Below are 25,298 nucleotides of genomic sequence, written 5' to 3' on the forward strand. Positions count from 1 at the left end.
AGTAACTAACATTTGGGCACTTTTTGTAAGTCACTTAGACACGTTTCCAGGACACTGTGCACCAGCTCCTATTTGTAGGGCTGTTTCTGCACTGATCTTCTCTAGCTCCCCCTGATAAGCAAAATAGCTGTTGCCCATCTAACTGAGACTTTTGTAAACTAGGCACAAATATTGTTATCCTATTTAACACCTCAGCTGGGCATAAGCAGGTGAACAACTTTTGCCTTGGGACAAAAAAGAGAGATGTCTCCCATTCCAAACCTAGAGGGCAAAAATATCATAGACTTGCATACAAGAGGATTGTTTAATACGTTCACAAATCAATTTTATTAATTTAAAACAAAATTAATGAAGAAAAATTCTGTACACAGTTGTGGACACAACACACTTTTTGTACAATAAGGCCCAGATAAACTGGTTTTTTGTTTGTTTGTTTGTTTGTTTTTCAGTCTGCAAGTGACTAAAAATTGAAAAGAGACCAAAAAAAAAAAAATACAACCAACTCCCCATCACTGTCTAATTTGTTTGAAGAAAAAAAAAAAGTCTAATTATAGTCTCAGTTCTAAAAACAATGTGCTTTATGCATGTATGTGAGTACTGTGTGATTTCCAGTACTCATACTGGGTAAAGTAAAGCACATGTGCAAGTCTTGGTTGGATAAACCTCTTTGTTGGTAATAAAGCAATCCACAAACATTGAATTCTAGCAGCAATATGATTCCTTCAATAGAGAAGGGTGTTGCTTTGCAGCTACATCGGTGATTTGTAGCTTTGCAGGTAGCTGTTACAAGGCTGGTGTTTTTAGCAAAAGAAAACAAGAAGAAAAGCTGGAGAATGAACCAACAAAGCTGATGCTTTTTTTTTTTTTTTTTTTTTTTTTTAAATGAAAAGATTTAAATCAGGCAAAGGGAATTGGTACAATTCAAGCCAAAAAGTCAGACTGACAGTTTATCTGACCAAGTATCTCATGGCCTTCAAGATTAGAAAAGTCACAAGTCACAGACAGACACAGTCTAGGTTTGTCCAGTAAGTGGATATAGACAAAAGCAAATTTTAACTCCTTGGCGATAAGTATTTCAGTATTTCCATTGCCGGCAATGGATGTTATATCTTAGGAAAATCTGACTCCTGGTGGAAGAGGATTAAAAAACTTAAATGTATATGAGTATCCTTGTTCAATTTCTCCAAAATATTCCCATTTCTAATTTCTAAAAATAATGATGATGATAATTTCCTCTATTTTTGGACAAGACAAAAACTATTTGGTACCTAGATGCCAGTTTAAGTCACGTTTTAAAAAATATTTGTGTTCTCTCTATATTTCTTTATGGAATGAATCTGTTAATTCATTTTTCAATACTCTAAAAAAGGGTTAATATGTTGACATTAAAAGAGGAAACAGAAGACAGCAATGCATTCCTCATTGGTTGCGTATTATGTATATTTCCTTAGTGGGGGAAACAAAATTGATCTTTTCATAATCAGAGTAGGAGAGCAATTAAAAAGGTAGAGAAGTAGCTGAAAAGAACAAAACCAAAATCCTATTGACACTTGACATCCATGCTTTTGGTCTTGACAAATTTATCTAAAAAAATCCATTATCTACATATTTATAACCAACACATTGATAAGGCACTGCACAAGAGTTTGTGCACATGTGGCCTCATTCTTTACCAACAAGGCATTACTATCTTTCAATAGCATTTACCTTAACAATATGTAAAAGAATCATTCATTATTACAAATTTACACAAAAAATTCTTCCTGTACATGATTGTCTCAGTGATGTACCTATTTGTTTAAATTAGACATATTTTAAACTACTCTGTAATGTGCTAAAATCAAAAGTAGTTGCTGTACCATAAGGCAAAGGCTTATAATAGCCTTTTTCCTATTATACATATCCTCAGTTATATGATGTCAAAATATAGTCTGTTCATAAATAAGTAAAGATGTACAGAGTACCCTGGGTATGAGAAACCAAAAAGTAAACCTTCTTTACAAGAAAATTACTCCACTGGTATTTCAAAAAATCTCAGTCTTCATTGTGCAATCAAGTTCTCTGTGTTGAAGCAACGGCGTGTCACATTGAAGAGTCTAAAAACAACAAAGCACTTGCAGGTCCTTTTTTTCTTCACAGGTACGAACCTTTTCTTTTCTTTTCTTTTTTTTTTTTTTTAATTTTTTTTCCTTTCCTTTTCCATTTCTTTTTGGTAGCAAATATGGTAAAGAGGAGTTGTTAAAACCTTCACATGGCTTATTTTCGTTGGACTTGCAGTACCAGAGTCAACAGCTGTTCTGAAGAAAAAGACATGCTCCTCCATTTACTGAAGGGGCAAGGGTTAAGACCAATTGCAGCTGTACGTCAACATGTTGAAATCACAAAGTTCTGTAGTCCAATGCTGACACAAGACACAGGCATACTGTCCACGGGCAGAAGGAGGCTCTGGGGTTTCAAAGTGCTGCTGAGCTGCTACAAGTACTCCAGTTCCAAGGCATGGTGAAGGGCCATAAGGTCAGAGTGGCTCGAGATCCTCCAAAATGGCATAGCATGCTGTGAACAGCACAGACAACATGTAAAAATAACCCCAAGCATTCTGGTATTTAGACCCACCCATTGTCTTCTGCAAGAATAAGGTAACAACACATCAAGGAAAAAGCAAGAGTCAGAGTTCTTAACCCCCCAAGCCTTTCACATTTATCTCTGGTTTCTCTGACCCCCCAGCATAAATTATCAATAATAGCAGATACATATTTGCCAACAGGAATAACAATGTCATGAGATCTTAAGGAAGGGAAGGATTTCTCATTTCTTTTTAAGAAAATCAAATTACGATATATTGCAGAAGAAAAAAAAAAAGGAAAAGGTGTCTAGAAAAAAAAAAAAGGAAAACTATTCTATACATGAAGCAGGTGGGTAATTTGAGGAAGGGAATAGGACTTCATCAAAAAAAAAAAAAAAAGGAAAAGAAAAGAAAGAAATTAAGTATTAGGAATATTTACTATCAAAACATATTTATTCTTTGGGAAACTATCCCTGGCAGGTGAGTTACGAACATGGCAGAGATGATTCAGAATAGTTCATATGTTGCTCACATCACTTTGAAGGGAATTTTATCCTGGTGGTTTGTACAACATTGGTCATTGTTAGCACTGATCTTAAAACATATTTTCCATATGGGACAATTTAAAAATAAATACATATTTTTTTCCTATTAACTGTAATAAGATCTCAGTCTGGAGCACAACTATGTTCACAAAGAACCTGAAGAAACAAAAAACAAATACCAGGAGAAAATACACATTACCTCATCCATGAAGGGTAAAAATCTGATTAAGAATACTTATTATATTTAAACTGTAAAACAAGGATTATACTGTCAGCAAGAACTTTTGCATAAATAAATAATAATAATAAAAAAGATAACCATCAGCTTTCTTCAGGAAATTTTCTATCAATCCCATGGGAAAATAGTTTCAATGCAAGAATATTCTTAAGGTTACACGTGGTCATATTCACCATTTCATTGGGTCAGCTTGTGTCCAGCATCTTTAGGAGGCAAACCACAAGCAATTTACTTCACAATAGCTTTTGAGATCCCCATACACTTTACTGACAGCTTCTCAGAAAAAGTTTTCTTCATGCTCCCTGAAGCAATTGCTGAGGAAATTCCTAATTTATTTAAATCAGCAGCAAAACTCCATCTCTTCTGATCATTACTTCTGTGCTGACCTCCCCTTTAACTCAGGTCTTTATCCTCAAATTTTGAATAGAGAACAATTTTGAAAACATAAAAGCATGATGTGAAACCCTCTGTTTCCAGGTGTATGTTTAATGTGAACCCTGCACATTTGCTCTAACCTGCCCCATCAATGAAATACCTTATAACAGAGCTTATGAAAAGTTTATCTTTGGAGCTCAGGTAAACATCTGATGGTATATAAATAAAAATTAGTTTTAGGAGGGTAATGCTTCAATCCAGATATGAATGTGATGATGAATTGGGTTCACTTTACGGAATAAACCAGAGATTTTTAAAAGGAACCTAATTAGGTGAGTATTGGCAAGTTTCTCTGAAATCAAATGGCAACTGCTAAGGAGTAATCAACTGTTGCTTTTGTAAAAGATGGAGGAGATAATGCTTGATTAATTAATCAGCAAGATCAGCAAGACTTTGCTAAAGAGTGGTGCATGACCAGCAAAGGAGCACTCTAAGAAATCCGGAGAACATGCACTAGATTAAGGACAAGTATTAGCAAGTAGAATTGCACAATAGGAGGGACTGCAGAGTGATGGATGTGGGGCTGAGCACCCAGTGTCCATGTTTCAAGGTTTTCATTTCAGAATAACTAGTTTTCTGCCATGGAAAAAATGTCCACTAACAGCTGGAGAGCATTTGGTGAGCACCTTTCTAGTTCTGCCCTTTTTTTTTTTTTTTTTTTTTTTCCTAAAAAAAGTCCAGGATGTTAGTCAAAGTATAGTGAAAGGGACGATCTGCTTCAGTATGACACTCCTGATCTGGAATAAAATGTAATATGGATGTGTTAATGTATGCCCTCATGCAAAGTTTGCTTTTACAACAAAGAAATTTATTCAGGAAGAAAATAAAATGACTGACAAGAAAACATCACTGGAACAGTTTTTGTTCTTCTTTGTTTTACTCTGGATTGTCAGAAAGACTTAAGGAAGAGCTGACTAAGTCTCAGCTTGAAGATAAATAAGTGAGCCACTGCTGCTTTTGGGGAAAAATAATAATTCAGAGATAAGTGAGATGTTGTTGGAACAAATGTTTAGATTATTTTCAAAACACTTCTACACATTCCTTAAGATGGAAGCTTTAAGCATGACATCTACTATTTCAGCATCTTCAATTTAGACTTTTATTGAGTTGCTTCTGTGCTCCACCAGTGACAGAAACTAGATGCAGTTACCTCATTGAGTTACAGCTCCAAGTGTCTTTCCTGTTACACCACACAGACAGTCTGTCCTCTGTACTGTCAGGTCAGGCACCTGCTTTCCAACTCAAATCTTTCCTAAACATTCATTTATTGCATCATGCTCAGGAAATGAGTGAACAATAGCAAAGAGAAATAAAAATTCCCCATCATGCTGTTCTCCAGGATCTCCAAAAGCTTCTGTCTGTCTATCACTTATTGAAGCTGCAAGAACCTCCTGGCAGAACTTATAACATCTGATAGGGGCATTATATCAAGGCCAAACAGGTAGAGGTTTGTGTTTGCAGCTGATCTGAGCCATGTTTGCCAACTGGGAGCACTCAGCAGTGCTGCCTCCCTTTCTTGCATGGCTGCAGTTTCCCTCTCCACTCACAAGCTGTGAGGGAGCATGTACCTGGTCTCCCAGCTCTCGCTGGCAGCTTGGCACCACTTGTGCCTCAGCCACTGGGTCAGAGGGGTATAAATTGCATATCAAAGCTGTTGTGTGGTGAGAGGTTTGGTGGACATCTGCTTTTGAATAGTGCCTATGCGGAAGCCAAGAGTCAATGACATGGAAGCCCTCCAAGGTCATACAGCAAACTAATGAATAGGGAGAATTGTAGTAATAAATTCTTGGCTTCCAGCTCCCACCTCATGCAGCTCATGCAGCTCCAGCACTGTACTGCTTCCCTAGTAACAACCTCAGCATCACAGAATGTACACACACCAGGCGTCTAGGGCAGTTAAAGATCCTGATTGTTTTAACAGAAGCTTTAGCTTCTGCTAAATCAAATCACAGCGATTCTTGCTATGATGCCCATATGCAATATTGAGTTTTCGATTACCCTCAGCTGTTTATGGTCAGATTTTAAACCAAAACTTTAAGTGGTCATTATTTTGGCTATATCTTTGTGAATTTGAAATTCACTTAAGTGTCCTCTGCTTTATTTATGTCTGTCTGTGAAAGGAGTATACCTCCATTTATACCATTCAGTTATAAGAGTGAGGTGTGGAATGAGAGCCTGGAGAGTCCCATGAAAACAAAGAGGTTGTTTAAATCTCAGGATTATAATTATTTTCAGTTCTCCTGCATATAGGTCAAAGGACCGGCAGTGCACTCCCAAGAAAAGAAACATGCCAGGAACGCCATGGCTGCACGGGGACTGGCATCTGCTTGGGCGCTCCTTGCATGGAGTTGAATGTGGCTGATTCAGATCTCTATCAGTTTGACCCTACAGCACAGACTTTTAAGACTTCTAGCTAGTCTTAGAGGAAGGGAAACAAACCCGATACAGGTCTATATATAGCTACATGCATGTGTCTGTATGTGTATATGCAGTGTTGTAAATGTGTCCATATATATGCATGTGTGTTTACTAGGTATATACAATAACTTTCACCTTATCTAAGAAAACATATGACTGTACAGAAGAAAAATGCTTAAAGTAACAAAATAGCCATACAAAACCTTGCACTTTATTCCCATATTACCATGCCTCACATATCTACAACTATTTTTAAGTGGCAACACAGCCATGAGGCAGAGGCCCATTTTTTCTTACTAAATGAGCAGACGAGTTTCTTTGGATATATATTTACTACACATTGCCTTTAGAAAGCCCTCTCTGCCAACACTTACCACACATGTCATGCATAACACGTGCATTCTATTCTGGGCACATGAAAAAATGCTGGTCTCATTTACTTCTGCGCGAGAATGGATGACAAATGTTAACCACTAATTAACAAGCAGTGTAACTGGATGCTAATGAAACTATGAGAAAGGTTTTCTTATTGCTTATTGGAGGAACATATGAGTAGACTGGTAGTAAAGCAAGGAGTTTGTTTACTATTTCAGTATCTTCCAAGTAAATATGAAGCTTTTTTCTACTAAAAGGCATGAATCATTTTGAAGATATTTAATAATATATGATACTTGATAATAAATATTTATTAAATTAAATTTATTAATAAATTTATTAATAAATAAATATTCGTGACTGTTCTAATAATATTTTGGAATGAAATGTGGTGGTGAAAGTTTGTATTAGTTTGGTAAAAGCATGAAAAATTAAAATATTTGTTTAGTAATTCTAATATAAAAATATTCAATAACCTAAAAATATTAAGGTAATTCATTTATGAAATAGAAAAAGTATTATTTTTTTTTAGCATATATTTACTAAAAGAACCAGTCTTCAACTATTTTATTCAACAAAATAAATGAGAGTGCTTCAGTTCTACACATGCACAAAACAAAGACATTTTTTGGGGGCAATACTGAAAAGTATAGACTATCCTCCTTCCCTGAAATGAATACATATTTCTAAAAAAACCTTACTCCTGAGATTTGTGACACATTTGAATAGAAAACTCATAAGTTTCTGTCATCTTTAACAGTATTTTTGTTGTGTTTCTGCCAGATTTTGCTAAGCAGTCGTCTTTGCTTCCTACCCCAAACCTGAGCAGCACAGTGTGACTGCAAGCTTTAAAGCAGTGGCAGATTGGATACCCATTTATATTCTATTTATTGCTCCACGAAGATTTATGATTTTTCCTCTCAATTTCCCTCCAAAGCAGTGCAACCATTTCAGAGACAAAGGGAGAAACTGATTTGCCTAGGCTCTCCCAAATCACCTGATTTAAAATCCAGCTCCTCCATGGAGAGATCCTCCTCCTTTGTCTCATCTCACAAATGAGAAACCCTTTGGAGGATTCTCCTAAGTAGGAAAATGCAGGACTTTTTTCTGCCTTATGGATACTTCCCAACTGTGTCTCTAAATGCAAATGCATAAGAAGAGCTCAAAAAAGGGAAAAAAAAAAATCAAGACATCAGAGTCTCTGGCAGAGAAACCTAGAAACTTATGTCACTGCAGTGGCATGCAGATGTACACAGGGCAAGAAGGCAGTCCCACTCCCGGGCTTGCTGCAGGCACATGTCCCCACACTGTACCCATCCCCATGCACCCCTTGCCTCTCCCCCCTCCTCCCCCCTCTTCTCCCTCCTCTCCTGGGGAAATGGATCCAAAGGTAGCAACCTCCACGTGAACCCTGGAGTTACAGCTGGCCTGACTGCTTGCTGAACCGATCCAGAAGGGTATGATTTCTCCTCAGCCTGTAATGTGACCATCCTGAGGATTTTAATTGTCTTATAAAATATTTTGCAGGAAGTGACAGCTCAGCCAGGGTGTTGATACCATGGCTTGTCCCATGCTGCATGAAATGTAAGAGTATGCAGTTGTATTTATTTTCATCGATCAAAGGATTTACTAAAAACGTCTGTCCTATTTTTTTTTCTCCAAAACAGCAGTGACCTTTCCACCTGTATTAAAAAGTATGCATTATTGAATTTTTACAACAAAGGCAACAATAAAAAGATTTTAAATGCCTTTTTCTTTTGTTTTATTGACTCAAGATTTAGATTAAATAAAGGACAAAAATGAAAAACCTTGTTTTATGATTAAGAAATTGGCTAAATTATTGGTAAATTATTTTTAATAAAAACAAACCTTATCTTTATGTCCTCCTAAGCATGAAGTTCAGCTCTTTTCACTAAAGAAATTGAATAAAAACCTTTCATATGGAATAGAATTTATATGCTCACTTAAAAATACTCACTAGAGTAATCAGCGAAGGGCTATTCAAACATTAAAGAAGGACGTACTGTCTGTGTTCTGTGTAAAGAAATGTACATATACTAAAGGTTTCTCCACAGGTCAAAGCCCTTCAGCAAAGCACAGTACAAAGTAATAACATAAAATCTGTCCTTGCCTTGAGAATATCTCAAAATCCAATATGCTGATGGGAAGGAAGCACCCACAATGAGAGGGGGATAAGAAACGTAATGGAGACAATCATGCCAGTTTGGGTTGATGGGCTTCACATTTTCTGTGAGGGTAGATCCTGGTTTGTTTCCATGCTCACTGGAGAAGATCTAGGCTTTTACAATTTTCTAATACAGCAATACCATTTATTCATTAGGCAGGGCATGTGTCTTAAGTATACTCTAGGGTGCATTCCCATGCCTACTCCTCCTTATAATGCTAAAAACAATCTGAGGAGCAGATAATCAATAAAGCATCATTTGAGTTGGGAGCAGCTTCCAGTACAGCAAGGCACTGTGTGGTTCTTTCTCTTGAAGTATCTGAGGGCAAATCCTGCCCTCTCAGCTTGCAATAGAGAGTTGTTTTTAGGTGGAGCAGGACAAGAATCACAGAAGCATTTCCCTTAATCACATTAATAGTTTCTGCAGAAAGGCTGGGCTGCTGGTACACTTATTGACATCTCTGGCATTACTGTAGGAGATAATTTAATCCAGAGCATCTAACATGCTTTAAATCTGAACATTCCTTCCACCAAGAAATAATATACAGAAGCAATGGCACAAAGGAACTTTCTATGCTGCTACACCTTTTAGCAACTGGAAAGGCTTTTTCTTATGCTTTTCTGAATCATGTTTCCTGTTGAAAAAAACAGTGAATTAGATAATGTTACCAAAAGGACTACTCCTGCCATTATCATATACAACTATTTCACCAAGCAACAGAAAAGGAACAAAGAAGATTTTTTTTTCTACTGATCTTAAATGCAGCTTTTAAAATGTAATCATTTACAGCGGGAAAACATTTCTGTGCAAAGATGAAAGGCATTTCTGAAGGAGAAAGGAGCAAACTGTTCCCGTCCGTCCGCCAAAGGGATATATGAAACTGATGCTCTGCAAAGTGCTGGGACAAGCCGGGAACCTGCCTGAAATGCTCTAGGGGCACAAAACCCAGATTTCATGAAGCAAAACCAGTCATTGGTGCATCTGGTAAAATGCCATCTAGGCTAATTTGTTTTACTCTGCCCATATAGAAAGTTACAGTGGAAACAGATCTAGAAATATCACAGAGATTTTTTGTGGTAAAAGAGAAGTTGTGTAAAAGCAATTTACCTGTAAAAGGAAGCAATAATTAAAATGCCCATTTTCATATTCTTTCGCCTATTGTTCCAGTAGTCAAAATTATGCCTCATTCCTTCAAGCGAAGACTCCGTATCTGCTTCTCTTTGATAAAAGAGTGAGGCTAGGAATACTGTCTATTATGTGCCAGCAGGAAGTATTGCTCTTTATGGAACTTACTCCACACTGGGGAAAAATATGTGATTTTTTTTCTCTTTCTCCCAGAGGAAGGGAAAAAGTAATAAATACACATGCAAATAGTATCCTCTGCTCAGTTAACTGAGGTTATGAATGCAGGACAAGCCATGAGTATTTACCTGAATACAGAATCCAAATTATGGATCCATGAGAAAACTGAGATTTATGTGTAAGTACTCCAATCCTACATACCTATTCAAGGTGTGACATATATGTATTTCATACAGTTAAATAGCAAGCTGCCTTTGATCAGTAAGAATCACCATTTTTTGCTTATATTCATAACATCCGATGTGGTATTTTGGGATGCCAATGAAAACAGAACTATTAGTTCTTGGCACAGAAGTCAGGACCCATTTTCTGGCTCCTTTTTGAAATACACCAAACATACATAGCTAGCATAATCTGTCTTTTGGAGAACAGCGGGACACATCATTACCTACAGTTTTATGCAGCTTTCTACTAGATATGATCAAAACATTATAATTCATAAAGAAAAGATACAAAAATCAAATGCCAGTACACACTGTTCCATATCTAACAAAAGGACGATTTTACTCTCAGACTCTTGAAATCTTGAAAAAGAGCCATTACCTTCTTTGCGCCTTGTTCTTCTTCAACACCATCCCCTATAACCACATACACTACTTTCCTTCCAAATCTCTGAATTATTCGCTCAAAACAACTTTCCTTTCCTGGAAGAAAAAAACAAAACAAAACAAAACAAACAAACAAAAAAACAAACAGACTATTCAGGATAGGTGGTCATGGGATATCATGAAATCACCTGCTACTATTTTAGCTTGGACCCCCCCAAATCTTTGAATACATAATTACAACAACTGCGAGGGAAGGGAGAAGAGCCTCTCCTACAGGATGGCACCTCTCCTGGTGCTCCAAAGCCCACTGAAGCTTTGCTTCTGCCAGAGCAGCTGACAGGCAGCATTCAAATCTGCCCTGAAAGGTGTTTAAATGCACACGACAAGGTAGATGTAGCATACCAGAGGTCTGCAATATTACCTTTCTTGTCTCCTGCACTCATCTGAGACAGGTTTGAGAGGGGATTTACCCACCAGGAGAACTTTCTACCAGCTGTGTACAGCCAGTGTCCTTAATAGAGTAAATTGATTGAATCTGAGTAGAAATTCTAGCTTTTCCTCTGCAACCTGTGACAAGATTAATCACAGCTCCTGGAACAGTAGTATCCTGACATAAGAGGTTGCCAAAAAGGTTTGGATTTAAATGCTTGTAATCCAATACATGGGTAAGGTCCTTGATCCTGCAACGGGATCCATTAACTTGGCTCATTAGTTCACTGCATATACCCAGGGAAATTATCCCAATTCTGTACATACAAGGTACTGATACTGGGAAGCCAGAATGTAAGTGAATGCTTACAGTCAAGTTTTCTTAAATGTTCCCATTCTGAAAGAACCCTTCAGTCTGGTCATAATGCACGCTTACCTGTGTGTCTACTAGGTGTCTAGAGCAACTGACAGGAAGAATTGTAATTTTCAAAATAGTTATTTCAGCTACAGGACAATAGAAACCAAACGACTCACTGACACTCTTTAACAGTAGCATTAGACATAAAAAACCTGCAACACTAACTAGGTAAAACATTATTGAAAATTATGAGTTGTGTCATGTTCCTAAAATCTCATGATTTTCTGTGGTAGTCAGTTACTGGACACAGTATTCCAGAAGTACCTGCCATTCTGTGTACTTAAAATTATAAGAATATTTACTACTAAGTTTTAATTAAAATGTGTATTTAAAGTGTTATAATTCAATGTTCTAATTTACCTTAAAGATTCTACAGACAGGTACAGTTACATTTCTATCCAGGAACTGGTTTAAAATCGTTTACAGCAGTGCTATCTAGTTTCTATACAGAATTCTCAACCAAGTTTTTTAACAAACAAAACCAAACAAAAATAACCCACCATTTTTTCTTGGCCATTTGAGCTTCCTGTATTATAGATACTTAAGAACACATTAAAAATGTTTTCATGTAGCCCACAATTTTGAGGGAATCTGAGACAGAACAGATACGTCATAATCATGTTAAAAACTACAAGCTCCATTGCCATCTGGTACCACGTACCTCTGCATGTTCATAATAACATCTTTTATATTGAACCAGAAAACAGAAATAAACATTTGCCTGGATGAAGCTTATTACAGTCAGTATGAATGAACTTAAATAATTACATTCTGCAACAAAACATTCTTGCTTCTGGTAAATTGTTTACCAAAATTTGCTCCAGAGCACATGGAAATTAATACAGCCAAGACTTACCTTTACAGAATTTCTTCTGTTAATCTGAGATGACTGCAGTAGTCTCTACCAACAACCTACCAAAAAGCCATCTAAGCAGCAATATGCATTCACAATTTTAAGAAAACACATTAAAAATGTGATTATATTTCCTCCTAACAGAGGCTGGCTGTATCAGTGTTTATTGAGATTAATGAAGTTTTCTGTGCTGGATCATGACATACATAAATAAGCACTTTTAAGGTGCCTTAGCATGAGATCAATTATTAATCTGTATACTTCTAAGTATGTATTAAGAAAAAATACATAGAAACTACAGCAGCTTTTTATTTAGAATTACAGCTACACATATAGCACAACATAAAAATAGCTCACCTATTTTAGTTGCGCTGTAAATATTCTCTATGGGAAATACGACCCCTAATCCATACAACAAGACTTTTGCCAGAGCTGGAATTAGTTGAGTAGTTGTTACAAGAATATTCACACAATTTGTCCTGTGGAACAGAAAACACAAACATTTATTTATTTATTTATTTATTTATTTATTTTTAACAAAATGAAACAAAAAATCAAATCAAACCAAAACAAAGAAAACCTCATCCCTCCCATCAGAACCCTTCATCATTATTATTGTCACTTACTTTGTGAAGAAAGTTATTTTTCTTCAATTTATGGGAGAGCAAAGTATAGAACATGAGGGTCAGACCAGAACAAGGAATGAGAAGAAGGTCCCCCAGGCCAGTGTGTTGCCCACCAGACCAGGCTGCCTCTTCTAAATCACCAGCAGATATCCTAATGTTTTGTAACTGCTCCATGCTCTTCATACTCACCTTGAATGAATAAGGGTGAGTGCTTTCAGTGCAAGTGTTAACCAAGAATCCGTCAAAGCTTCAATTTCTGCTCTTAGTTGTAACCATGCCTCTCTTTTTGCTGGACCAAGAAGACCTGCGGAGTAGATAAGGGCATGTCTGCACCGAAATTAAGTGACATTCTGTCATTTTCCTTTGCTTTCATTAATTCCGATACGTTTCCACACAGTTCAAACTAAACAGCTTGTTAAGTATTACGATGTTAAAAAGGCAACAGAAAACAAAAATCCTTCCTTTTTGCTGCTTCTCGTTTATATTTGTTATATGCTTCATAGTCACTTGCCTCCAACATTGTTTTTGTAGGTATTGTATATTTCTTTTACTCGTCTGTACCGGAAAGCCAATTTTCTCATCCAGTCGACTCCTCCACGCACCCCCGTTGCAAGGCACAAATTAGCGCTGGTGGCGGCTGCAGGAAAGCCATCTGTTCCAAAGTTATAGGTGCTATTTAGAGATAAGAAAACCCCAAAATTAACTGAATGCAAAAGGCTACATTCAACCACCAGCTACTCACTGCTGGGTTGCAAAGGCTAAAACAGCTAAAAAGACAATGGGCTACTGTAAGCGTTACAACAGTTTATCACTTTCCCAGGGAAGAACTTGCAAAGCAACATTTTATCTCTGTCAGTTCTCTTGTACCTTAAATCTTGACCATTGTCATCCGAAGACACGTCATCAATGTGAACCTGGTCGCATTCCTAAGATGAAAGAAAGACTTTAGGATTTTCTTGATCTTGCAAATCTTAAAAATAAAGCTATAAAAAGCCATGAGCAATCTACTCATCAGGGATATTTTTAATTGTGGAAATCAGTAGATGGCAGTCTTGTTAAAACAACTATTTTACCTATTCCTTGTGCTCGTTTCTTAGAATAAACGCACACCATGATTAGCTACTACTGTTAAATGGTTTTCCAAAAACACATTTTTGTGTTTAGAAAGGAAAGTGGTTAAAAACAATTAGCATATGTGTTCCATAAACTTTCTTGTAGCCTTTCAGGTACCTTAAAACATCATGCTGCTCAAAGCTGATTCAGTCAGTGCATAAGTGTAACTGAAACCAGACATTTTGGTAAATGTAACATATTAGAAAAATTAAACCTGATGCTAACCGCCAATGAAATTATGACCTCTGATTGCTGTTGAGCCACACACCAACACAGCCTGAGGCCAGTGTTTCAGAGGACTGCAGACGAAAAATCTGTTCCTAGTTTGCCATTCATTTGAGAGTTGTGAGTTTCCTTCTCTCTCTTTGGTCTTAGTGCATGAAAGCAGCATGCAATGATGAAGAAAATCTGAACAGAAATAGCCAGATGAAACCATCTTTCTTCAGCAACTTGCATGCAAACTAACATGGCATATTTAAAATTAACTTTGTCCATCACTAAATTTAAAATCATAATGCATATTGTTTATCCACTAAAGACTTTAAAACATTAATGATTTAACATTTGGCAGGAAAACAAATAGACCTCTGGCACTGTAGATCAATCTCAATTCAGTGCCTGAAACATAATGGATTTGAGTTATTTTAATAATTTCCTCTTCTCTCACTTAATGTGAAATCCTATAACAAACATGATCTATTTTAAATATGAAAATATTGCAGTCCTTTATTTTTGTGTTACTGCTTTCCTCTGAACAAATTTTTCTCTCTCCATGGATTTGTGAGGAAGGGAGGGAAGATAGAAGTGGAAAGAAACTCAAACCAGCTGTTCCCTAACAGAATTAAAATCATGACCCTCAACCCTTTTTCTAAAACATCTATTTTCCAGCCAACCCTCTCCCAGCAAGCAGCAAGCTCCAAGGAGGAAAAGACTTTGACCCTGTAACCTTCTCCTCCTCTCCTGAGGTCAACAACCTCAGATAAGAAAAGAGCTGAAGAAATATATTTGGCCTCACATGATGGCTGTGAATTTTAGATTTCTAAAAACATGGGTCTGTGAAAAATACCCCAGAAACTTTTCAAATAATTTAGAAGAGTAATGTGTAGTCTTTTTGCACCTCTACAACATGGTCTTCTTATAATACACACTCTTGTATATTTTATATACAATAGCAATAGTAATAGAGGCAAAATAGCAACCAGCACAGGAAAGACGACAGTACATTTGCTCATATTTAACCACCATACAGTAAATTTGCTCCAAAGGGAGACCAGAAGTATTAGATGTACAGACACAGCTGAAACTACAAGTGTGAACATGTGTGTCAAAGCTTTGAAAAACAACTTGGCTAAAAAAATCCAGAAGCTTCTTCAGCAAGTTATCAAATTCAAATAAAATAAGCTGTGCTATTGTTTTTTAAAACTAAAAGTAACTTTTTGCAATTGAATGTGCACTGAGTATAAGCTGTTGAAAGGACACCCTCCAAAGTTACCCATTTTAGCTTTTCTCCCATTGAGCTCAGTGTGTTCTATCTGGGTCTCTCCATGGATAGAAAACTTAAGCTTGAATTGCCAAAGTAGCAGTGAAAATTAACAAGTCAATAGTTTCCTCTGCCAGCTTGGAAATAATGAATGACAACTGGAAAAAGTTGCTGGAGAAAAAGATTCAAAACCAAAATTTCGGAAAAGGAGACTTTTTTTTTTTTTTTTTTTTTTTGTAGCAAGCATAAAGCTAAAAGAAGGAGTACAAGATCATCTTAAAGGAGAGGCTGAAAGAATGAATAACTTTACAAACTTCTTAATTTCACTCTCTCAGGTGAAAAACAGAAGAATGAAGGATGAGATAATTACGCTTTAGATCCCACAGTTAGAGAGGACCTGAGGACTTGGAACTTTATATTACAGTGCAAGGTCTTGGTACCATCACAAGCCCTGGGATATGTCAGATCTTTCTTTTCTTCTAACTATCTCTTTGATAGGCAGAAAGTGAGAACTGAAATTATACAAATGATATTATACAAATTATACAAATGATATAAATCACAGTATTGAAAGAATGAGAGATTTTGGAGAGAAAACAAAACAAAACAAACAGCAACAACAACAAATGAAGACCAAAATTGGTGAGGTAAAGGCTGAGAAACTGTGTCGAGAAAGCAAGCAAAGTGAAGAAAAGGTCATAAACCTCACAAATTTCAGGTGAAATACTGCATATAATGGCGAGCATCCTCTTTTGTGAAAAGAAAAAAGTCAAGTCAGCAAAATTTAAAGCACAAGTGATACATGTTATAATTTGGAAAGGACTGAAGACAAATGTGATTGACACAACATTACAACTAAAGGAAGGTCACAAACAGTGCACAACTGTTTTGTTCCTCTTGAGTGGCAGGGCACTGCTTTCAGGCTAAATGTGAGATCTGAGTGCCAGGTATTTTTTCACGCTGTCTAGCTGACTTGGACTTTGTGTTAATGACTGATGCAGTGCATTTTTCAGCCCCTGAACACAGGAAGGAAAAACACTCATTTAGCAATTGCTCTTTTAGAAGTGAAGTTATTTAGCAATAACTCTTCAAATAAGCCAATTACTTGCCCACTGTTAATTGATCTGGTCCAACTTTCTTTTTCAGCACCTGGTGTTTGTTTTCATCTGATTTCTTTTTGTGGAGCATTTTGCTCTTGAGCAAAGACAATCACCTGAGACGCTGTCCAGTTCCCTGACTAGGTATAAGCAAGTACCCACATGTTCAACACTTTAAAATAACAGTTCACTCAATATTCATCATAACCAGGGGTATACTAAAATGAAAAAAATGAAGTTTTACATTGATCAACAGATAAAGTATGCATTTCCAATTAGTACCTTTTTTTTTGTTTTCAAATATATAATATTTTATATACAAGATAACAAAAATTAACTCATAAATTCCTCAATTATTTCCCAAATTAGCTTTTGTGGTGGGAACCAGTTTAGGGCTAAACAACAATACAGACAACAAAACAAAACAAGACAAAAGCTGCTTGCTTGTAGGTTTATCATTTTAAACCTTTACAGAATATATTTAAAACTTTTGTAAGACTTTTGTAGGAAATACAGTACTAGTGTTGTCACTCTAATTTCTCTGGCAAAATGACATTTGAAATTAATATTGAAAGTCCCTGTAGAAACACTACAAATACATGTTATTTATGCAGATGTATTTTATGATGATAAAATCAGTTTAGTAGTCAGCTCCAAAGCAGAACATTAAAATTGTTGGATTCTCTTTTAAAATAGCTTGAATTGGCAAGTGAGGAGCAAAGTATCCCGTGGCTTATGTATAAAGATTATGCAGCAAGCTGTGTTTTGCTCCTAAAGGTGTTGACCTTGCAACTTCCGTGTATCCAGTTTGAAATCTTCATGAGGGACTACAAGTGATGACATGTTTGCACTGAAGGTTTAGGTTTCAGGCAGGCAGGCTGAGATGCAGCTCTGTGCTTTGGGAGCTCTCTCTGGAAAGCTAAATGCACTTGGTATAGTTCAGGGATATGTTCAGAAGTGCAAAGCATCTTAAATCCTATTCTTTCACAGGTCCACCTAAATTGCACTGATTTTAATAAAGCCATTGTCAAAGCACTTAACTCACCTTTGAAAATGGGATTTGGGTGAATAAAACATACAGAAATTATAAAAGACACTATGCAGGGTGCCATATGTAACTTCACTGCATAAGGAGCAGGTACAGGACAGGACAGGTATTCCCAAAAAGCAATTTAGGCTAGGTAAGTGACTCTGCTCTGACTCCCCCCTCCCCCCCTCCCCCCCCAGTCAGGGGAGACAGATTTGCTCAGAGTGATTCAGACAGCTCAAGTGGGAACCCTGATCTCTAGTCTCCCACCCACAGGAGTTTACTCCCTGCAGCTACAGTAGTACAAGCCAGAGGAGCCAGCAACATTTGCTGAAAACGTGGCATTAGTTAATAACTTCCTAGACAGTCAAGAAGGCTGTTGCCATAATATTTGCTCAGTGTTGAAAACATACTCCACAAAGGAGGAGGTATGCATGAGATGGTGTGCAGGGAGCAGAGCCAAGCAGCACAGGCTGGGAACAGCAAGCTGCTGCCCTGCAGATGCATTTCCCCCTTCCCTTACAGCCAAGGCCAGCAATCAGGGGGTAGACACCCGGGTTCATGCTTTTCCTTGGTCAGTTTTCTGAGAGGTCAGCACACTGACTTGATGGCTGCTGCAGGGTCGGACAGGAGTGTGGCAGGACAGCGGGAGCAGGACTGGCGCTCGGGACAGCAGCCAGACTGCGCTCAACGCAGCAGACCAGAGCTGCCTCAAGGAAGCAATGCCTGGGAGCTGGGGAGGTTTGTTCGAAAGGCCTCATGGAAGAATTGCATTTTATTGCATTTTCATTTAATTCATCTTCTGCAAAGGGAGAGAGAAGAGCTTTTTGTTACAGAAATGGCACCATGAAAGAGAGCAAGCTGTGAAATGCAGGAAGATTTAAAAGCCTTTAGGAGGGAGAACCCCAAATAAGCAATTGTGGAGAGAAAGGAGGCATTTTCTACATACCTTTAAAGTACAGGTGTGGGTGAGGTAACGTGTAAGGGTACTAAGGTAACATGCTTAAAGCATGTTGAAAGCATGCACATAGATATGTCATTAGTGATGGTACTAGATTTATCATATATCCTAGGGAAAATTAGCCTTGTATTCCTCAGACCTTCCAATGCCACAACTGATAGCTTAGCTTGAAACACATCTGCTGCAGCAGCTAAGTTAAACCAACAGATATTGCACAGAATAATCAAGGCTTGTTCCTGCATTCCCTTCCATCAGCTCTGCTTTGGGGCTGGGACCAACGACAGATATATACTTGCAGGAGCTCCTTAAAATTGCTGCAGTCTTTTGCTAAGTCAAAAAACGTCTCCAGTGAAATGCACCAAGCCAAAGAAAAACAATTGAAAATGAATGACTAGATGAGTCTACCCTAAGCCTTGTACATGGAAAGCTTCTGTCTTCTCCCTCCTCCGTTTCCAAAGCATTTGCTAACTCCTTCCTGCTCACTTTTCTTCCTTCTCTTTTCTGTTTTTGTATGATGAGCCAAAAACTCCCAGAGATGCTCCAGTCATCATTCACAGCTCTTAAAATTCCTGAACCTATGTAGCCTTCTAGAATTGTTCCTTTAAACTAACTTTGGATTTTTATAGAGATTCATATGCAAAACATTAAGTTATGGCAGAAATGTTCTGCAAATATTTATATTACTTTGTTCTTCCACTACCACCCGCCAAGTTGTGCACTTCTGCCATAATTATGTAAAATATGCCTTACTACTCAATTTACTGTAGGAAAATTAATAATAATAATAATAATAATAATAAGAGATTAAGGCTGCTACAGGAGTCCCTCTTATCTGTGCCAATACTGCATGGCAAGTGGAGTGACGTAATGGCTACCATGCTGATCTTCTACATTTCTGTGTTACAAAACTAACAAAATAAATCTAATAAATTTTCTGCCTTTGAATAAACATTGAGTATAAAATAACTGGACAACTTTGCACACTCTGAAAAGGAATAATGTGAATAATGTTATGAACGTAACCTCAGAGGATGCCACAGTATTACCATCCCAAATCTGCTGACTACAGCTAAAATACATTTCCACATTTGCTTAATCTTCCTAATTTACTGTGAGAAAACTAACACCATGCTGTCAACTAACTGTTTCAATACCTTAGTCTGCAAAGTGAAATGACAGGAAAAGAAAAAAAAAATGTTAAGGAAAAGAAAAAAAACAACAACAACAACAACAACAAAAACCAAAACTTCAGAACAAGCTATTTTCATTTTGCCTTTACATCAGCGTGTCCATTGAGACAACCTGGAAGCTGGCCAACTCACAGGAAATGATTGCTGGGATTCTCTGTTCCTCTCATATCTGTCATTACGCAATTATATCCACTGCTTCATTTTCCCTACTGAACGGTAGAGAAATGTGGTCATGTACATGTGAGAACAGATCTGGCATAATAAGTTAAAGCTGCAATCCTTTATAAATGTGGTGTATCTGAAAACCCTTAATTAAAAAAAATAAAAATAAAAAATCCTCATGTATGCTGCTATGTGCTATGTACTTTTTTTACAACAGGAATATCTCTGTGTATGTCTCATCTAGAAATCAGAAATATCCCCTTTTAGGTTAGTATCTGCTCCACAAATGTTTGGAACTTCTATAAACCATTACTATGTGTGTCTTTGGGAAACGAAGGTGCATACAAATTCCAAAGCTAGTTTGCTAGGTTGTAAATGACTTTGTTATTATTATTATTACAAATCAATTGTTTTCTCCATCTTTTTACTTATAGATGATTACTCCAACTAATCTCTATTCTAATTTTAGAAAAATAGCATGCAAGCATCCCAATGTTATTTAATTACAGTAATTAAACTCAACAAATAAATCTCCATTTTTTTTCTTGACTAGAAGGACAGCAAACTCTCTAGTATCTGTGCAGGTTAGAAAATCAACATAAAGTAAAACAACACCACACCTGTAACCTGTATATATGCACAGCTTGTGGCAAATGAGCCTCTACTGTACTTGCTAAACATACAAAAGAACTCCACACTTCCTTTCAAGCCGAGGCAATAAAGGCTTAAGTGCTGAACTTCCTAACCCATCATCCTGGAATGCCTGCTAACATACAACATAAATCCATGTGAAAAAGCAGAGACTACGGTTCGCAGGTTCTCAATACTGGCACTCAACTGGCAGGACCTGTCATCTCTGTCTAGCCTGCACTTTGTGACCCTAACATTTTCTCTTCTTTCCCACCACAATTATTCATCACTGAAGAAAAAAGGTGCAGATTACCTGTGGGTCAGGCACAGGATATGAAGAACAAAGAGAGTTCTTTAAATCCACTTCATTCTGTCTGACAATTTGTGGATGAACAGTCAAGGAATTAAATCAGGCAGTGAAGACTAAAAACACTCCCATATTAAATTTAAGACTATAAAGAGAAACTTATAGTGTTAAAAAACAAACAAGCAAAAAGAAAAAAAGAAAACCAAAGCAAACCAAAACTAAACAAAACGTGACATGGTTACAATGTCAAATCAAAACAAAGAAATAAAATTAAGGTTTTTAGCTATAAAAAGATGAAAAACTAATATTGTAAGCACAGATGACTAAGAACTGAAATTATTTAACAAACTCAGTGTTGGAGCTGATGACTCAGAAGTTCTCTGATGCACTAGACATTTAACTGCTGTAAAATATACAACAGAGTCCATTATTTTCTAATAGAAAAAGTGATTTAAATCCTATTCTACTTGCTCGCATGAACAACTGCATTTGGATTAAATACAGTACTCCCAAAGTAAACAGTATTTCTTCCAAAATAAATACAGATCTCATTCTGCAATTTCTGTTTATTGCAGTAGCTACAGTGAAATCAAGGTTTACATTTTCTTTTCAGCTTCACCTTGTAACTGGGAGAATCCAACTTAAAATAAACTATGATCTAAGAAATATCTATACAGCAACTATTATGTGCCAGTTATGTTTCCACAGCAAAAGAAAACACTATTTTGCTAGTTTGCTTTACCTTACAAGTGTAATGAAGCACGTATTTCAAGAACTGACAGCAATACATTAGGATCTTTCCATTTGCTGTTGAAAAGGTAGATCAAAATGTAAAATCATACTTGGTCAAAGGGTCAGCAGAGCTCAGAACAATCACAGTAAGTGTAGTCCTCTAAACCCCAGAGCTTTCTCACTTGCACTAAGGTGCAGAGTGCCAGGCCAAGAACAAACTCTTTCTAGAACTCCAACAGAAAAAATTGTCATTCTATTTCCATACATTTTGCAGGATAAGACAAAGAAAGAGGATGGTATCAGAGAAAAACAACAACAACAACAACAACAACAACAAAACAATTGACAGAAAATGCTAAATACTACTCAAGTTTATCTTTTTAAAGAGCCTGTGTAACTCCTCTCTAAAGGGCACTGTTAAGTTCAAAATGTCAAATCCACTTTATTTTAAAAGTTCAGCACTTCACATTGTAAATACCTTATTTACGACATGATTCATGTTATCTACAGATATATGTTTTTGAAAACAAAACAAAACAAAACCTATGACTAAAACCACCTAAGACTAATGAAAGCTAGTGAAAATAAAATAAAAATGTGTTTAGAGAACTAACAAAAGTCATGAACCTGGTCAGCATGTCCTGAATTATTCCCAAATGCATTAACTTGAAAGTATGCTTTATACTTTAGGAATACATACATTTTATTGAAACTATATACTAAGGTTTTTCAAATACATTTACATTTCAAACAATTTCAAAATTAAACTTATGAAACAACTGAACTTTCCATAGAAGCCTTAAAACAATGTCTCATATCTCAGGAAATGAAGTGCTCTTGCAGTTTACGTGGAAACTTTTCACAAGAAGATGTGACCTCTCTCATTTCTGTGTGATCAATTCATTTAAAAAAGCTAGTGGGACAAAGACTGGGATTAAAATTCTCTCCAGTATATATATATATATATTTCAGTACAGGCAGCTAAAAGTTTTGCTCTATAGGCAGCCTAAAGAGCTTTGCACAAAACTTTGCATTTTTCTCCCTTCCTTTCTTCTCCCTCCCCAGATGTTTTTGGGGAGATATTCTGTGGCAGAAGAAGGGAGTCAGCTGAGGCAACACTGCCTTGTCCATCCTCGGCAGAGGATGACTATCTGCTTTGCCAAAGCCCTGGAAATGTTATTTGGCAGGGCAGGACCTTTAGTGTCACCTTACAGCCTTACATTTATAAAGAGGGGGAGGGAATAGGAATGTAAATTAAGTGATAAAGTGATGTTATGAGCTTGGTAGTCTTGGTAATTCAGCTGAGTTGTGTGCATGTAAAGACCATTCCATCTGATTTTCTTGAGAAAGGAAATCATACAAGGCTTATCTTCAGTGGCACCCAGTTTGAAGGTACTCATCACTGGTCACATGAAATCATTTATGTGATTAATGATGGCATAAGCCTATAGGAATGATCTTCTCAAGTGAACTCATACTTCATGAACCGCAGAAGCTCATTCCACAACATCCAGGCATCATACATTTCAGATGGGTCAAAACTTTTAGCTGGGTTTTGCACACACCAGCAAAACCACAGTTATGCCTACAAACAGAACTTTTTCTGTTCATTTACCTACAGCTACATATACAGTCTAATTTAGTTCCACATTCATGAAGAGGAACTTCATGAGCTTTCTGCAAGTCACCCATGGTTGTAATATCACGTAGATGACAAACTGTTTCCAGTCACTCCTTCATGTACCTATCAGGGAAAACTCCTTGATTTATATTTCCTTTCTTTTCTTTACTTCCTTCCTGCAGTGAAACTGAGCTGTTCTTGGATTGCTACTGTGAAAAACTAAATGCAAATAGATGGGTATTCTGCTAAGATAACTCTACTGCAGTGCCTGCTGGAATAGAGTTCACAATCATTGGTTCATTAGGAAGGGAAATTTCCTAACCTTTGTAGGACTTAAAGTACCTTAAAATTAGGTTTACATCTGAAAATAAATATAGTGCTGTAAAACAAACAAATGAACAAAAACACCTTTACTGAAGTTTTGGAAATAATCACATTCTGTTTTCCCAGAATTCTCTATTACTGAATGCAAACCATCAAAAGTTAAATCATGGGATCCTCATGAAACAAACCTAGTCACAGCCTGGTCAGGAAGTTGGAAGTTCCCATTACAGACAGTACAGACATCAGGAGGAGGTGCACTCTTATTTCAGCCCAAGTTTCAGCCCCTTTCTAAACAGATGTTCCTTTGGAGGCCCTGGGTGACTCAGACTACTCTGGATGACCAGAGAAGTTCAGCTGTCGTCCTTACAGTATTTGGGGATTGGAATGAGATTATTCAGCCAGTTCTATCTGAAGTTATCCTCTCTCTGTAACCACCCAGTACATTTCACTGCCTAGAAAGCTTTTTCATCAACCTGTCCTGTATTTGTCTATTTCTGAGTTTGACGGCCCAGAAACCTATTTTAACCATGCTCTACATACCCTCTACCTGGTTTTGTAATACCTGACTAAAGCTGTTTCTTATTCATCATACCAAGCAACCACTTAAGAAGTAAAAGTCCAAATGTCCACGAACCCCTTCTAGGTCCATCTTCCAATACCAGCCAAATCAGGGTAACTTTGCCAAAATCAGACAAATGCCTCATAGCTGTAGACCAGTCCTAGTGGCCTGAATATAAACTTCTGTCCTTCATTGCTAAATGAAGCTCATTCAGCAAAACCCAACACTTTCTTACAGGCTCTACTATTATATTCTCAACTTTTGTATTCCTAGCAATCAATATTCACATGATCAACATGAATGATTACATTCAACAATCATAAAGAGCTGATTCAATTTTTAGCTGCATCTCAGGCTCTATGAAATCTACTTTCATAAAAAATATATTTATTTCATAGACTGGTATCTAAAAATTTTAAGGAAGACATTCACATTATGCAAGAATGCACATGCTATTTTTTCTAGTATGATAGAATAGGAGAACATATGATGTCCTTAAGAAATATATTTACTTTGGCATCATCTTTGTCAATATTTACTTTTGGGTCAGTCTCCTGTTTACCTGAAGAGAAGATAATGTCTAGTCATCAACAGCACTGTTCCTCTGTACTGAATAAATATATATTTTTTTCTGACATCAACACAGCTAGGTTGATTTTCTTTGCTGGTACATCATTGGTGATCTCAGCACAACAAAGAAAATTCATACCATAATGCTACACTGAGTTCTTGTAATGTTCAGAGACTAGTTTGCAAATGAAATGTTTTAAATAGAACTGGAGTAATTGTGCATAAGAGAAACAAAGAGCAGGAAGCACACCAAGTCGTGTTTACCCCTTAAGCAGCTGCTACCCGTTGCTGAAAAAAAAAATACATCCTAACCAAAATAGTAACATCCCCTGCCATCTTTCAACATCTTTCTTTATGAATGATTGAATGATTAAAACTCACAGAGTTGCTACATGGTTTTGAGAGAATCATTAGTTCTATGAAACTTTACAAGTCATCTCGAATGAATGATAATACCAGCTCTAATAGAGGTGCTGCAGACCAAATCAATAGTTTAATCTTTGGAGCATTCTGAAAGCTTATCAAAAAC

The 25,298-nt window shown here is 36.8% G+C and overlaps 1 protein-coding gene across 24 annotated transcripts in view; it reads right to left on the reverse strand.

Moving 5' to 3' along the window:
- Nucleotides 1–300: 300 nt before the first annotated feature.
- The window catches only part of EYA1 (EYA transcriptional coactivator and phosphatase 1), a 167,897-nt gene continuing 142,899 nt past the window's right edge, over nt 301–25,298 (reverse strand). For all 24 annotated transcript variants that reach the window (XM_035318225.1, XM_035318238.1, XM_035318237.1 and 21 more), the window contains 6 exons: nt 13,864–13,922; nt 13,508–13,668; nt 13,186–13,300; nt 12,728–12,849; nt 10,666–10,766; nt 301–2,553 (listed from right to left, as the gene is read on the reverse strand). In XM_035318225.1, coding sequence (XP_035174116.1) covers nt 2,473–2,553; nt 10,666–10,766; nt 12,728–12,849; nt 13,186–13,300; nt 13,508–13,668; nt 13,864–13,922 — 639 coding nt within the window. In that variant the 3' untranslated portion in view covers nt 301–2,472. The remainder of the gene's footprint in view (nt 2,554–10,665; nt 10,767–12,727; nt 12,850–13,185; nt 13,301–13,507; nt 13,669–13,863; nt 13,923–25,298) is intronic.

Source organism: Oxyura jamaicensis, chromosome 2, assembly GCF_011077185.1.
Source record: "Oxyura jamaicensis isolate SHBP4307 breed ruddy duck chromosome 2, BPBGC_Ojam_1.0, whole genome shotgun sequence".
NCBI classification, from domain to species: domain Eukaryota; kingdom Metazoa; phylum Chordata; class Aves; order Anseriformes; family Anatidae; genus Oxyura; species Oxyura jamaicensis.